Below are 15025 nucleotides of genomic sequence, written 5' to 3'. Positions count from 1 at the left end.
TTATTGCCCATAAATGAAATAATTTATTCCTGTATCATAAAACCCCTTTATTTCCATATAAAATCCACCCGTCACGAAAACCATTGTTCGTAAACAAATCTCAATAAAACAAATAAGCAGCCTCCGCTTTATAACAGGAACACCATTAAAACGTGGCCACCACGGTGCCCCATCCCCTGTCATTGCACCACGTGTGGCAGGCAAGTGCCAGCAGGATGAGCTGGCCGGGCAGGGCGGGGGGCCTGGGGGCCACGCTGGTGCCAGGCACCCTGCACTTGTCCTCGCTGGCCAGCTCCAGTGGCAGGGGGCAGTGCCCCAGGGGGCCAGCACGGGGCTGCTGGGGTGCTGTTGTGTTGGCAGGGCCCGGGAAGGCGCAGTCCAGCCCCTCGATGACCGCCCGGCGCGTGGCTGTCCAGCGCCAGAGCCAGAGCAAGCTGCAGTCACAGCTCCAGGGGTTGTGGGACAGGAGCACGTACCTCAGCCTGGCCACTTGGGAGAACAAGCGCACGGGCAGGGAGCTGAGGTTGTTTTTGCTCAGGTGGAGGAAGTGCAGCTTGTTTAGGTATAAAAAGGCAGAGTCTGAGATCGAGGAGATCTGGTTGTTGTTCAGGTACAAGTTTCTCAAGTTGAGCAGCTGTCTGAAGGTGCAGTCGACAGCAGTGATTCTGTTGGCTTCAAGGTGCATGGTCTTGAGCTGGATCAATCCTTCAAAAAGCTGATTAGGCAAATCAGTGATCAAGTTGTGGCCTAAATTTAACATGCCCAGTCTGAGAAGCTTTGCGAAAGCTCCGTTTTGGATGATCCATATCCGATTCTTCCTGAGATTCAGATCGTTCAGGGTTTCCAGGTCCTTCAGGGAATCTCTGCCGATGGCTTCTATGTGATTGCCCTCCAGGGACAGCCTCGTGAGGCTGGAGAGGTTCCTAAAGGCTTGTGGCACGTACCTCATGTTATTGGAGGCTAAATCAAGCCTTTCCAAAGAAGGCAAGTGTGAAAATAGAAGTGGGTGGATTTCAAAGATATTGCAGTGGGACAAATCCAGGCTGATGAGGTTCAATAGTCCTCTGAAAGTGTTTGCATGCAGGTAGGTGAGGCGTGAGTTCCTGCTGAGGTGCAGCTCTTGCAGCCTGCTGAGAGCATGGAAAGTTCCTGGGGTCAGGAAAGTCAGATTGTTCCCATCTAGCCAGAGGCTGTGAAGGAAAGTCAGGTTTCTGAAGGTGTTGGTGTTGAGAATCCGCAAATAATTGTTGGAGAGGTTTAGAGAGATGGTGGATGGTGCAATTTCTCCAGGTAGGGTTTTCAGTCCAGCTCTGTTGCAGAGGATGGTCTTTTCAGATGTACATTTGCACATGCTTGGGCATGAATTGGAGACATTCAGACTCAGCCCAGCCTGTGCTGCACAAGTAAATATAAATATAACGAGAAAGAACATGACCAGCCACACATCAGCCACAGCATATAATTTCTGATGGATAGTAGAGAAGGAGGCAAGAAGAAGAGCATGTACCTTTTGGGCAGGTGAACCACGGGCAGGGCAGGGTCGGTTGGACTGTGCACAGAGAAAATAAATCAGCTGGTTCTTCCTGCTGCAGCCCCTTGGGGATTAAGTGTTCAGGCACGTCAGAGCTGATTAAGTGCTGCCCTGAGAGACAGGGAGGCTTCTCAGACCAGCATCATGCTCTGAGAGCGGTTTTTCTCACCTCCTGCCCTCTGCAAACAGCAGCAGGTGACAGACTTCCCTGGCAGCTGTCTGGGAGAGGCTCCTGCTCAGGGGTTACCACCATTCTCAGAGTCTGCTTGGCAGTTGCCTCAAAATACCCATTCTGGGATGAATTTTTGTGATTTTCTCCAGCTAGAGCTTCAGCAAAGGCAGTGGAAGGTGGCTCTGCTATCCAGGTGTGAGGGGAGGGCTCTCACCCTGACAGAGGCTGCACACACTGACAGATGCCTCAGCTCAGGGATTTCCCTTGGTGATGGCTGTGACTCCCCTGCAGTAAAACTGGAATCTGCCAGGAGCTGTGCAAGCCTCGTGTTCTCTGACATGAGAGACATTTCTCTGACATTTTTCTCTGGGAAAGCATGGGGGAGTGCTGTGTCCTGGCAGTGCCTCTTGGGATAAGCCCTGAGGGGTGAAAAATGGTCCTTGTCGTTGAAACATGGAGCCCAAGGGCACTCTGTCCTTCCCAGGGCACTGCTTGTCTCCAGCAGGTCTGAAGATGCCACTGAGCAACTGCAGCTGGACTTTGGTCCTTAAAATTCTATGTCCTTGACCTGTTTTTTATTCTATATCCACAATGCAAAGGGAAAGTGCATTTGGAGGCCTGATTGATGAACTCAACAGCCAGGGATCAGCAATCTCCAGACTGATCGTTCTGCAGGAGGACCAAACCCAGGGCTTGCAGCTGATGGGTCACTAGTGACACAATTGCTGCTCTTGCTTTTCATCACTCTAAATTTTTCTTTTTCTCTTCTCTCTGCTGGAGTTCTCATGTGTTCTGATGTGCTTGAAGCACCTTTTGTCAGCCCTCCGCCTTCCAGTGCATTTCCTTGCTCTTAATTTCTTGGTCTGGCTCAGCTTTTTTCTTTTTTTATGTTTTATAGGTTGGGTTTTCTTTCTCTCCCCTGTCCAGACAGTGGCTAAACCCCCAAATATACAGTATGCCCAACAGTAAGTGTGACCTGGACAAGTTTGCAGCTCTGTTTTTTTTCTCAGCAGAAGCAGATTATATCTCTTGTGCTGTTAAATCACTGTGTTGGCTTCAGCTAGTTCTGTTTTCTTCATTTTTTCAAGCAACAATCCCCTGAAGAACAGCTTCTCCCTGGAAGCTTGGCCAGAATGATCATGTTGTGTAATGGAGACCATCTTCCAGCTGTAAACAACATCATTTATTTAGTTAGACAGGCTTTGGTGCAGTGTTACTGGGGGCCAAAATCTGGTTTCCACCACGAGCAGCAGTGCTGGCACCGTGCCCAGGGCTGGTCCTGGGAGCTCCAGAGGAAACGTGCACTGCTCACCCCATCCAGCTGATTGTGTCTGGGGTCAGGCCAAAGGTTTTGGTGGGTGAACCTTTGTTTTCTGTATTCCTGGCTCTGCTAGGACTGCTCCTTTGAGGACATCACCTTGGAGGGGTGTCCTGCTGCTGGGGTCTCCATGGCTTCTCTTGCCTCCTGATGCAGCTCAGCTTGGAATATCCATCCCTCCATGGCTTTGTCAGTGCAACCCTGTGAAGGAGACAGGTTTCTGCTGGTCTCTGTGCAGGACAAGGGAGCTGCACTGTGTGCTTGGGAATGCTTTTGCCTTTAGCTGAATTTTGTAGCTCAGGCTGAAAAAGATTGATCTCTTGCTCTGGTGTCCCTTTTATTGTACACAGGCTTTATTTCTGGTTGTAATTCTGGTAGTAATTCCAGCAGTGTTACCGTGTTCTAGCTCTTAGTAAAGCCCAGTTCTCTCTGTAACTCTCCTTGATTTCACACTGGAAATTTTCAGACCAAAAGCATGCAGCTCTTGGAGCTCACTGCTGCCAGATGTTGCTTTACTGGACTCAAACACTGTGGAGGAACAGGACCATGCAGCTGCAGAATGCTTCCTTGCTTTAGAGCCTACAGGGCCAAGGAAACCCGTAAGTATCAAAGTGACCAGATTTTTACACTTTGTCACAGGTTTGGCAATTCCAGTTTCTCCCTGTAAGGATTACACAAAGCATGGAGGTGGGGTGAGAGGATTTTGGCTGTGGCTGCCCAAACTTACTGATGGCAGCGCAGGCTGCAGCTGCCCTTGGGGTGGAAGCAGTGCAGTAGTGTGCCAACACTCAGCACTGTGGAGAGCTAAACCTTTGCTGGGGGCTGAGTGCTGGCCACAGGAATGTCCTGTGTGTGCTGCAGTGCCCAGTGCTCCTGTGCTCAGCAATGCTCCAGCTTCCTGAGCATCTCTACTGCAGTCACTGCCACACCAGGTGCTGCAGAGGCAAGGTAAGGATGTCCTCCTTGAGAAGAACAGACACATGAGTTTTTCTCCACCTGCCTTTTTAGCAAACTTTCCTTTATGGTCAGTTCAAATATTAGCATCCTGCTCTTGGGCTCTCTTGTCCAGGGTCAGCTCTTTGTGCTCCACGTGCAGGGATTCTGATTGTCTCCCTCCATCTGCTTGGAGGGTTTCTGGAGTGCATCATGTGGTTTGGCTGAGGTGGCTCATCCACCCAGCTTTAATGGAAAAGCTGAACCACTGCAGGTCTTCTGTTAAAATGTATTCCACCCACCACATGACCATGGTTGTGTTTTTGTCTTTTTTTCAGTCACTGATTTATCAGACATCTGGGATTTATAGCCCAGCACATCCCCTTCAGAAATTGTTTGTAGCTGATGTCAAGAGCCTTGCCTAATACTGTAGATTTTAAGGAGAAGAATTTTCTTTAGAAGATTGAGGCAGCAGTCAAAAATATCTACTTTGGGATGGTCTTGCTAGTCTAATAAGTTAAAAGAACAATGTTTGCATTCTTTAAACTTTTTGTTGGGGAAAGATGGAATTAGTAGAATCACTTAATAGCTTAGTTGGTTAAAAGATTGATTAAATAATGTGGAATGTGCAAATGTCAGGAATAATCTGACACCCCCAAAGCTTTATCTAGCTGGTGAACTCTCTTTCATGTGTATCTCACTATTCTTGGAACATAAGAGGAATTTCTAGTAAAAGCACTTAAAAAGTGGGAAGCTGTTTGCAGTGGTTATAGTTCAGAATAGCAAAGGGAGGAAGATCTTTATTTTTAAAAGATCTCTGGAAAGAGACCCTTTGAGTGCTCTTTAACTCTATAAAAATTTCCACAGAGCCCTAACTCTCCCTAAATACCACCTTGAGACCCTAAGGAGAAATGTGAAGCATTCTCCCACATCCTTTGAATGCCAGGCTATGTATAACTATATTAGTTCAAATAAAGCAGAAGTTAGACAGGAGGGAACTCTCCCACAGGCTCTGGGCACCAGTGTCTTGACTTCTGCTGCTCATCACAGCAACTGCTTTGAGAGAAGTGAGGAGAAAATTACCTGTGATGACAAATTATGAAAGCTGACTGTGGCTTCCTGTGGTGGTCTCAGTTGCTGAAATGCTGCTCTGCCGTGGCCATGAAGGCTCTGTGCCTGTTTTTGGCAGGCCCTGCAGTCTGGTGGTCTGTCTGTGCTGGGGGCATGGCTGGGAGCTGTGCAGCTCTCAGGGATGGAGTTTTGACCAAGTCCTGCTGCCTTCAGCAAGAGCAGACATGCCCCAAGAACAGGCAGTGGTGCCAGGGTGTGTGCATTTCCTGCCTTTAATAGCAACGGGTGCAGCTTGTTTTCAAAATCACTTATCTGCTTGTTTTCTTCACTGCTTTTAGGAGCTTGTAAAATGCTTACAGCCAATAATTTGAACAAACAATGTCGTGGAGGATAACCTCAATCTTGGCAGTGCTGTTGGCTGGACACAAACATCTCTCATAAAATAAATGCTTTGGATAAGTTTTCTGCATGCTGAAGGTGGAAAGGGCATCCCTCTTCCCTCCCAAATGCCTCTGTCACACTCACTGAGCTGCTCCAAAACTGACCTCCTCCAGCACAGAAGGTCTGTTCTCTCAGAGTGTCTGATGGGCCCTGTCTGGGTGGCTCTTGTGGTCACTGCTGTGCTCCTGTGAAGTGAAAAAGCAGCACTTTCCCCAGCCCTGCTTAGTTCTTCCACGTGAAATCATGGCCCCAGCAGGGAGAGTGAAACACTGAGCACGGTCTTGCCTTTGAGAATGCTGGCAGCTCTCCCTCTTGGCCAAAACCCTGGGTTTGCAGACAGCCACTGCCAGAGCTGATCATGCTTCAGAGGTACCTGAGGCAGTGCTAGGACCCAGAAGTGACCCAGCAAGAGCCATGGGTGCTGGATGGGAATGGGAGTCACTGCCCCAGCCTTCAGCCTTCAAGGGCAGTGCTCACAACTGCTCCCTTCCCTGTCCTCAGGAAGGATGCAAGCAGTCAGCTTTCTCTGAAGGAGTGCTCTGGGGCTGGGGAAGGGTGAGTTAGATTCTCCAGTCTTGCACGACTGAGCAATGAATCCCTAAAGAAACCCTTGAATAAACAAATGCAGGAAGGAGGAATGCTTAGAAAAGTTTATGGAATGCTGGAATGTTTGGCACGGCACACCCCAGAATCACAGAGTATTCTGGGTTGGAAGGGACCCACAAGGATCATCAAATCCAGCTCTTCCAGCCCATGCAGGGATCAAATCTTGGCATTATTAGCACCATGCTCCAGCCAACTGAGCTAATGCCAGGGTCTGGCATGATGAAAATCATCATTGCCCTGGCATTTGGTGCTGGATCCCCAACTCCTGCTGCCAGCCCTGGGACCAGGGAGTCAGGGGATCCTGCTGTAAATCAACACCAAACACAGCCACAGTGATATGTGTTGGGTTATGCATCCTGGGGAGCACATTCATAAAAGGTTTTTTTCCCCTCTTGCTTTCTCAAAAAGGAACAAATCAAGCCCATGAATAGAGTTTGCCTCTGGATCTCACATTACCCTGAGCCTTTGGCAGGCTGGCAAGGTTTAGCCTCAAGAGGTGGCTCTGACAGCCTGCTGGCACTGTCAGGCTGCTTGTTTGGAATATTCCATCCCTGACAGCGGCAGCACTTCCCTGCAAAATCCAAGATCTAGGACTTGGAGTGCATGGATCCTTTTCTTTTTATTTGTACAGTTGATCAGAAGGTGATATTTGAATTGAGTGTCTAGTGGTTTGGGGTTTTTTGGGTTTGTTTTTTTTTTTAGACACTTCTGGTGACATTTGACCTCTTCAGGTGCATAGGCTTGAGGATAGAAAGACAAACCTAAGGGCTGTATGTGGACTTGCAAACTTCTTGCTCCTCTTGAACTGTGAATTTTTTTAGTTGGTATAAAAGATGTACCAAAAATCCTTCCCCAAATTAAACCCCAGATACCTCAAGCCTCTACTAATTTAAAATCAAACAGTTCTTGTGTTGAAAACTCTCAGCTTTTGTAACTTTGCAGCCAGATGAGCAGTGAAAAAGCTCTGCCCTGTGCTGAGCTGTGTGCTGGGCTCTGCTGCAGCAGATCCATGCGCTGGATTTACCAGCCTGGTGTGAAAAACACATCCCACAAGCTCAGGGGGCATTAGCTCAGCTCAGCTCTACATGGCACGAGGTTGTTTTGTGCATGGACAGCTTGGGCATCTGTTTCACAGCCATACAAGATGTTCAGAAATAGTGAGAGGAAGAAAGAAGTGATGGGGAAATAGAAGAGAGAGGGATTTTTACATTAGTGAGAGGAAGCTTTGCAGTGCGGACTTGGGATCAGATAAGGAATCAGATGCACTGAGCATTGGCAGGGGAGAGAACAGGAGCAGGATTTGTCAAAGGGCAGCCTGAGCTATAACCCCCATTGCCTGCCTGCAGCAGGGCCATTTCTTGTCTGCTGAAGTCTCAATTCTGTAGGCAAAACAGAATAAACACAGTCAGCATCTGTAAGTATCAAAGTTGTGTGGCAAGGAAAACTTTATATTTAAGTCTAAACAACGAGTGTTTGTTATTTTTGAAAAATAAACATTCTTGTGCATTTTTCCTTCATGGGGTGTTTGCTGAGGAATGCAGCAAAACCTTTTACCAATGGTTTGTGTGCAACTAGCAGCAAAGACTCCTGGCTGAGGGTGTCCTGGCACATCTTGTTACCAAAAAAAATTAATAAATATGGTTCAGAGTGAGTGCTGACATCTCAGGTCACTCACCAGTGGGCCAGCAGACCCCAGACAGGGTCTGTACAGGGGGAATTGGTGGCAGAAGGTGCATCTCTGCTCCTTTGCAGCAGGACTCTTGACTTTCCTCTGTGTGCTTGCAGCCTGACAGTCCTGACCATGGACTGCTTTGTCATCATGTCCTTGAAGCAGTAAATCGTTGAACTGTGGTAAATAGAAATGCTGTGTGGGATTCCCTTTCTTTAAATAACTCAGTCTCCTTTTAGCACAGAAAATGCTAAGAACTGGACTTTGAATTATGAGGCAGATAAAGACAAAAGCTGCCAAGGACTCTTCTCTCTGCCTTGAATGTAGCACTCACCTCCAGGGGATGGGTGTATATGAGTTTGCTGATAAGCTTTTTCAATACTCTCTGAAGCTTTTACTGGTCAAAAACGTAGCTGGGCTGTGGTGCAACTGGTGAGACTCTTCTCCACAGCCTGCTCAGCCCTTGGTTCCCCTGAAGATGCTGTTAACAGGTTGTTTTCCATCTCTCCTCTGGGTCACTCTGGTACCAGCAGAGCTGGTGATGGCTCTGGTGTGCTGCACACTCCTGGAGCAAGGCCAGGCACTGGGGTTCCCCCAAGCCCCACAGGTGGATGCACATCACCCCGAGGCTGTGCTGGTGTTCAGAGCATGGGATGAGCTTGGGTCCAGTGCTGGCTAGTGATTGAGAGCCAGGGGCAAAGGGACATGTCACTGCCAGGGGCTCCAGTGGTTGCTTTCTGTCTGTGAGCCTTGCTGGGGAGCACAGCACACGTGCCCCCAGTCAATGGACACTGCAGAGATCACACTCAGGCATCAGGGCAAAATGGTTAAACCTATGGGTGCTTCCTTTGCCACTGTTCTCATCCTCCAGGAGCCCCCTTGGAGCTCCTTCCAGGGAGAGGGAGCTGGGGCCAGGCACAGCATGTGATGCAAGGAAGGAGCAGATGTAAAAAATGTTGTGTGAATGGGAGTTGGTATGATCTCACTTTGGTCATGCCCTACCCCAGTGCAGCCTCAGAACCAAGCCTGCTCTCAGCCACATCTTGCTGTCTGATTTGTCCTAATTTGGCCTGATTTGTCCTGCTGCCTTCCTCAGCCCCAGCAGTGTGCCTGTCTTTGCAAGGAATGGGACAGTGGCTTTCCCATTCTGACCGGGAGATGGGATCAGCCCCCTTACCCAGGCAGTACTGTTGTGAATGCGGTGATGTTTCTCCACTTTCTGTCTCTCTGTGTTCACATTCTAGTCAATTCTGCCAAAACTAACAGCCTATTTCACTCTCAGATGTGTTAGCCAGTGCTAGGACTCCACGGGCTGCACGGGAATCCCGCTGCCCTCAGAGATGCATGGATCCTTTCATGGAGGCTCCCACAAGTGGTGTGTGCACGTGGAGGGCAGAAAGGGGCTGCATGTGGGTGTGTCCTCCTGGCCTGAGAGCTGCAGTAGAAAACCACAGGGATATTTGTGTGAATTTCCTTTTTCTTGCTTGCTTCATTTCCTTTTTTTTTTTCCCCCTTTTTTTCTGGCTGTCTTGTTGCTCTCTCCTGATTTACTGCATGTGCTCACGTGGCCTTGGAAAGGGGGGTTCTCAAACTGTTTTGTTTCCAAAAGGAAAAGAAGTTGGCAGGCATTCATATTTCAGTTCTGGAGTTATGTAGGTTAAAGTCTCCCAGTGGAAAAGGGAAGATATGAGAGAGCAGATTGCTGGTGGCCATACTCACCAGAAGGAAAACAGAAAAAAGGAGCACGGAATTCTGGAGCTGCATCCAGACAAATGTGAGGCTTGAGAGGTAGGTTTTCTGTCTGCTCTTAGAACATAATTTCCATTGATTTGATTCCATTTGTGCTGGAATGCCTCGTGCCTGCAGTAAGGGGAGGAAGGAGCAGCTCAGAGCAGATTCTAAGGCACCACTTGTCCAGGACCAGAGGGAGGGAGTGTGTTTGTCAATGAAACCTTGTTCTCTGTAATGCAGTACAAATGATCATGCTGTGGTCCCTCTGCTAGGAGTCAGGGAGGTAGGGAATGCTTTGTGATTAATTCTGAGATTTCAGATTCTTTGTGTTAAAATGAAGGGCTCAGGACATAAGGGTGAAATGGGACTCCAGACCCTCTCTGGATATTTGTGTTCCCAAATGAAAAAGCTTTGATTCGGTTTGGGACCTGTTTGAATACAGAACATGGGCTTATGATCAACTATCTGTGACTTTAAATACCAGCACTTTGCAGAAATTCCCCTGCTTTCATTGTTGAGGCAATATATTTAAAATTAATTTTTTGTCAGTATCTCCAAAGTAGTATATTGCATATTTTGCATTAAGCAAATGATAAGCAACTGTACATTAAACTGTTGATACAGAAAAATATGTTTGAAGTGATCAGTTGCCTTCTGTTAAATGAGAGATCATTACCCAAATCTGTTGTCTTGGTGAAAATGTCTGTTATTTTTAGAGTTCCTTGAGAATTCTTAAATGCCTGATTCCACAAAAACTTAATTAAAAATGAATTGCCTCTTTTTAGTATGTAAAATAAAATACTTGGGTATGATATCTTTTTCATTGACTTGGAAAGTCTTAAAGTTTGCAAAATGTCCTGCTCAGAGTGCAGACACGAGCTGTTGAAATGTTACAGAGACAGACGTGTCAATTAATTCTCTTATTTTAGCTGTTTAATAGTTACATTTTCCCCTATTGAAATCCAGTCCTGATATCTCTAAATGGCACATAGTACTGTTAAACCCAGTGCCTGCAAGGACTGAGTTTATTGCTTGTGTCTACATTGAAATTATCTCTTTTACTGTTCTGATTAAAGCTGTCATGAGGGAAGGAGATACAGATATGTGTCAGAAGGACACTGACAGTGAATGACATTTTGCAAAGACCCTTCAGTGTCTTTGTGTCCAGCCCTGTGAACTGGGGAAAAAAGAAAAAAAAAATCACAGCTTGCTTTCCTAATAGTCCTTTTTAATGGCTGCTTTCATGCCTGTTCTTTTATATTAACTGCTCAGAGTGCTGGAAATATCATGAGAAAACTGAGAAAAGGATCATGAGGAGCTTCAGTGTGGCCTTTGGGTCACAGAAGCTCCCAAAGTGTCTCCAGCTCCTGAGTCCATAATCCTTCTGCTCTGCTGGCCACAGAAAGCACCCTCTGTAATCACAGATAAACCCCAGCTGCTCTCTTCTCTGCCAGGCTAATTAAAAAGTGCTGTGACGGTCCTAGGGCTAATTGTGCTCTGTCAGTGGGATGGAGGTAAGGAGTTCAGCAGGGCTGCCTGGTATTTCAGCACTCAGCTTACCGATACAGCTTCAAATGGTTTTTATTTTATTGTGTCTGTGTGATCTCAGTGCTAAGACAGCTGCAGAGTGCATGTCTAACACATGGTTTCTGATCTGCAGGTGAGCAACGTGATAGGAAAGTGCTGCCAGCCCATGAATTTCCTGAGGAAACTCCCTCTCCACCAGCACCAACATGCAGAGCAACTACTCCCTGGTTGTCACCACCAGGGAAAGTCTCCAAGTCCTGTCCACAGCACTGACAAACTCTTCGGCTGTGTCGCACTCATCCCCTCCCTGCCCCCTTACCTCTTCAGACTATCAGTTTTCACTCATTCCAGCCCTCTTCTCTGCAGTTTTTGTTCTTGGCTTGGTTGGCAACAGCGTGGTGGTTGTGGTGCTCTGTCGTCACACTGGCCCCAAGACAGTTGCTAATATCTACATTTTCAACCTGGCCATGGCAGACCTGCTGTGCCTGGCCACCCTCCCCTTCTGGGCCACCTACTATGCTCAGGGATACAACTGGCTCTTCGGGTCTCTCATGTGCAAGATCTCCAGTTCTGTCCTCTGTCTGAATATGTTTGCAAGTATTTTTTTCATCACGTGCATGAGCGTGGACCGGTACCACGCCATTGTCCACCCTATTCACTCCCAGAGGAGAACTCTACAACAAGCTTATTTTGTAGCACTGGTTGTGTGGGGCCTCGCCTGTTTGTCCTCTCTCCCAACTTTTTATTTCCGAGACACTCACTATGTTGAAAGCTTGGAGGTCAATGCTTGCATTATGGCCTTTCCTTATGAGAACTATGCACAGTGGTCTGTGGCAACAGCCTTCCTGAAAAACACCCTCGGCTTCTTCATCCCCTTGGCAGTGATCACCACCTGCTACATCTGGATCAGGAGGCACCTGCTTAAAGCACAGCAGTTTGGGAAAAGCAGGCAGAAGAGGGACAAAGTCCTGAAGCTGGTGGCTGCTGTCGTCGTGGCCTTCCTGATTTCCTGGCTGCCATTCCACGTTTTGACATTTTTGAATGCTCTGGCTCATATGGGTGTCATCGACAGCTGTGAGGTGCTGGGGCTCATCGACACGGCGCTGCCCTTCGGCATCTGCATGGCCTTCGCCAACAGCTGCATCAACCCCCTGCTGTACTGCTTCATTGGCAACCAGTTCCAGGAGAAGCTGCACCGCCTGTTCAAGAGGAGAGTCCACCAGTTCAGCAGCCACCGGGAGAGCTCCTCTGCCAGGAGGGGCAGCTGCTTCAGAGAGGCCGAAACCCCCGTGGGCAAAGAGGGGGAACCTGAGTCCTTCCTGTAGCCTCTGGGCACAGTGTGGGGTGATGTCAGTGCAGCTGGATGTCCCTGCAGTGGGGACATTACTGTCTCCTCTTCCCTTTGTTTTGTGCCCATTTATTCACCAACTGTTTGAAGGAGAATCTGTTTTTGTCGTACATGGGGATTTATTCCTCTTTCCTTTTCACAATGAGAACTCAAGTTTCACACAGATGGAAGGTTCTGACAAATAGCTGTATTGATGGCATTTTGAATGTCAGCTTTTTGTGTGGCTGAGATCAGGCAACTGTCATATGTAACACAAGAAGGACCATTACACCATAGCTACAATTGCATAGGTACTGAGTATTGTACCCTAAACTGATTTTCTAAAAGAGATTCTCACTAGAGAATGTGTAAATAAAGCAGTGCAGATACTTCTGTACCTACCTGTAAGAAAATATTTTGACATTTATTTTGTATATTTTAATTTTTTTAAAAATAAATGGCTAGAGATGTATGTAAAATGCTTCAAATATACTTCCAGCTTGCTTCAGCCTGGGATCCTGAGAATCTGTGGAGACATGGTTCTGCAGACTGCTGAAGGTGGGAGGGTATTCTTGTGGGAAAGTAAAACCCACAAAGTGCACATTTATATACCTTTCTTACAGCAGGTAGCATGTCCATGGGCTAGAGGGTCCTTTCTTTGATTCAGTGTGGTCACTTGTGACAAAAATGCTGCAGGAAGTGAACATGCAGTGTCCCACTGCTACATGGGCATGCTGAGCCCCACACACTGTCCAGCAGCCTTCATGGCAAGGACTTGCTGATTGTGTGGACCTTTTTCATTCTAAACGTCAATTACTAATGTGAATTTGGAGTACTGCATACAGAAATCCCGAGTGACTCTATCTTGTCACCCAGAAGCAAAACGATGATGTGAGTTTACTCATTTTAACTAAAAGAATGAATGAAAAAAAATATTTGGGAAATACTGATTCTATTTGGAGGTTGCTTTTGATATTTATTTGAGATTTTATTTTGCTGGAGAGGTAGAGGTCCAAGAGGTCCTCTTGGACCCTTTGACAGGCTCAGTGTAAAAGAGGGGTCTGTTAGCACATTTACCACTGCCTGCAGGTTTCCCCAGGGTGAGTGACTAAAGATCATGAGTTTCAGGGAATTACCTCTGATATCAGAGTTACTTTTGAAGCTTGGATTCACAGTTTTGATCTGGGGGTCAAGCCAGCCTCCCTGGAAGTCCCACCTGGCTGGAAACCATGGGAGCCTGTGCAGGTTCACTTCTCTGCAGGTAGGGGTAAGTTTCTTCACTGGATTTTACCAGAAATGTGTGAGTCTCAGAGTGATGTGATGTGAGGTGAAAAGTTTGTGCAAAACTTGGCAGAACACGGCCTGACCATAAGTAACCCCCTCTCCCTTTTCTCTGGTAGGTAGGGCTAAGTTTCTTCACTGGATTTTACAAGAAATATGTGAGTCTCAGAGTGATGTGAGGTGAAAAGTTTGTGCAAAACTTGGCAGAACAAGGCCTGACCATAAGTAACCCCCTCTCCCTATCCTGCTCTGATGTTCTCTAGTGGGGCATGTGGCTGGAGAGATGCTCATCCCTGAAAGTGGCAGAGCTACTCCTGCAGCTCCCCTGGAATGTTTTTGTTGAAAATGTTCCGAGGAGCTAATAGTGTCTGGGGCGTTGGGTATTTCTGGAAGGACAAACTGTTAATTGCTTAGCAATGAGGACAGCAACACAGTTGTGCTACAGCAAAACGGACCAGCACACTTAGAAAATCACCAGGTGCTCAAGGCAGCAAGCTCAGAGGGATAATAAGAGGTTGTGGAAGCTTTTTACCTTTGCTGCAATACAGGTCAGTAAAGAACACAAGTGGGACATTAATTGGTGTCTTTGGAGTCTCAAATCAAAAGCTGACCTGCACCATCTGAGCTCTGTGCCACAGCTGTGCCTGTCCTGAGAGGAGGACAGGCTGCACGTTCTCTGCATGTCAGGTTGGACCTGCTAAAAACAGCAGTGTTTAACAAGGATCATGCCTTTTCCCTGGTGTGCAGACATGCTGACAGGGAAATACTACAGGAATCTGAAATCCAGTTGCATTTACAGCTGTGAGAGGCTGGAGAAAATGAGAATAAAGCTTTCCCAAGGAGAGAACAGCAATGCAGCATCTCCCACTGCTGTGGGACAAACTCATGGTAGGCTGTGGAGGGCAGGGATTGATAACCACCTGCAGAGGCTGAGACAGCTGCACCCAGTGTCGCTTTCCTACAAACAGGGGAACAAAAAAGTAATATTAAATGTGAGGTGAACTGAGAGGGGAGGAAAATTCTTTCTTTCAAAATGCAGTTTCAAAAGAAGTCTACCCTGAAGGTCATATTCTGCAAGAGTGACAAACTTAGTGACCCCAGTGTGACATTTTTGTTTGCTAGATCTGCCTTGTACCTCTAATAGGTCATGAATTTGAGCAGTGCGGTTAAACAAACATCCCAAAAATTCTGTCTCAAGAGGGGAGAACCAGGGGAGGTTCTGTATCAAGGGTTTTGCTTTATTTTTAGAGCAAACTGATTAATGTTGAGCTCTAAGAATTTCTTCCATCATACTCAAGTTCTTATGAGATTTTTGAGGGACTTTTAAAATAAAATGTGTGTGTGGGAGGGGTTTCAGAGTTTCCGCATATTGTGTTTATTTTTTCATGGTTTTCAGCAAACGAATGAGGATGGAAATT

General features: G+C 47.1%; 2 protein-coding genes across 2 annotated transcripts; one reads left to right on the top strand and one right to left on the bottom strand.

The window, feature by feature from the left end:
- Positions 1-145: 145 nt before the first annotated feature.
- Positions 146-1432, bottom strand: LOC120506273 (nyctalopin-like). Its single transcript, XM_039717668.1, has one exon. It carries the CDS (start codon positions 1430-1432, stop codon positions 146-148), a length of 1287 nt encoding a protein of 428 aa, XP_039573602.1.
- Positions 1433-3869: 2437 nt separating this feature from the next.
- Positions 3870-12812, top strand: AGTR2 (angiotensin II receptor type 2). The gene is made up of 3 exons (XM_039717488.1): positions 3870-3969; positions 9382-9529; positions 11133-12812. The coding sequence occupies exon 3, from the start codon at positions 11206-11208 to the stop codon at positions 12322-12324; it is 1119 nt and encodes a 372-aa protein (XP_039573422.1). The 5' UTR covers positions 3870-3969; positions 9382-9529; positions 11133-11205; the 3' UTR covers positions 12325-12812.
- The last annotated feature ends 2213 nt before the right edge of the window (positions 12813-15025 follow it).

This window comes from Passer montanus, unplaced genomic scaffold (assembly GCF_014805655.1).
Source record: "Passer montanus isolate IOZ18808 unplaced genomic scaffold, ASM1480565v1 scaffold38, whole genome shotgun sequence".
NCBI lineage: Eukaryota > Metazoa > Chordata > Aves > Passeriformes > Passeridae > Passer > Passer montanus.
This window is presented reverse-complemented; position numbering and strand designations above follow the sequence as displayed.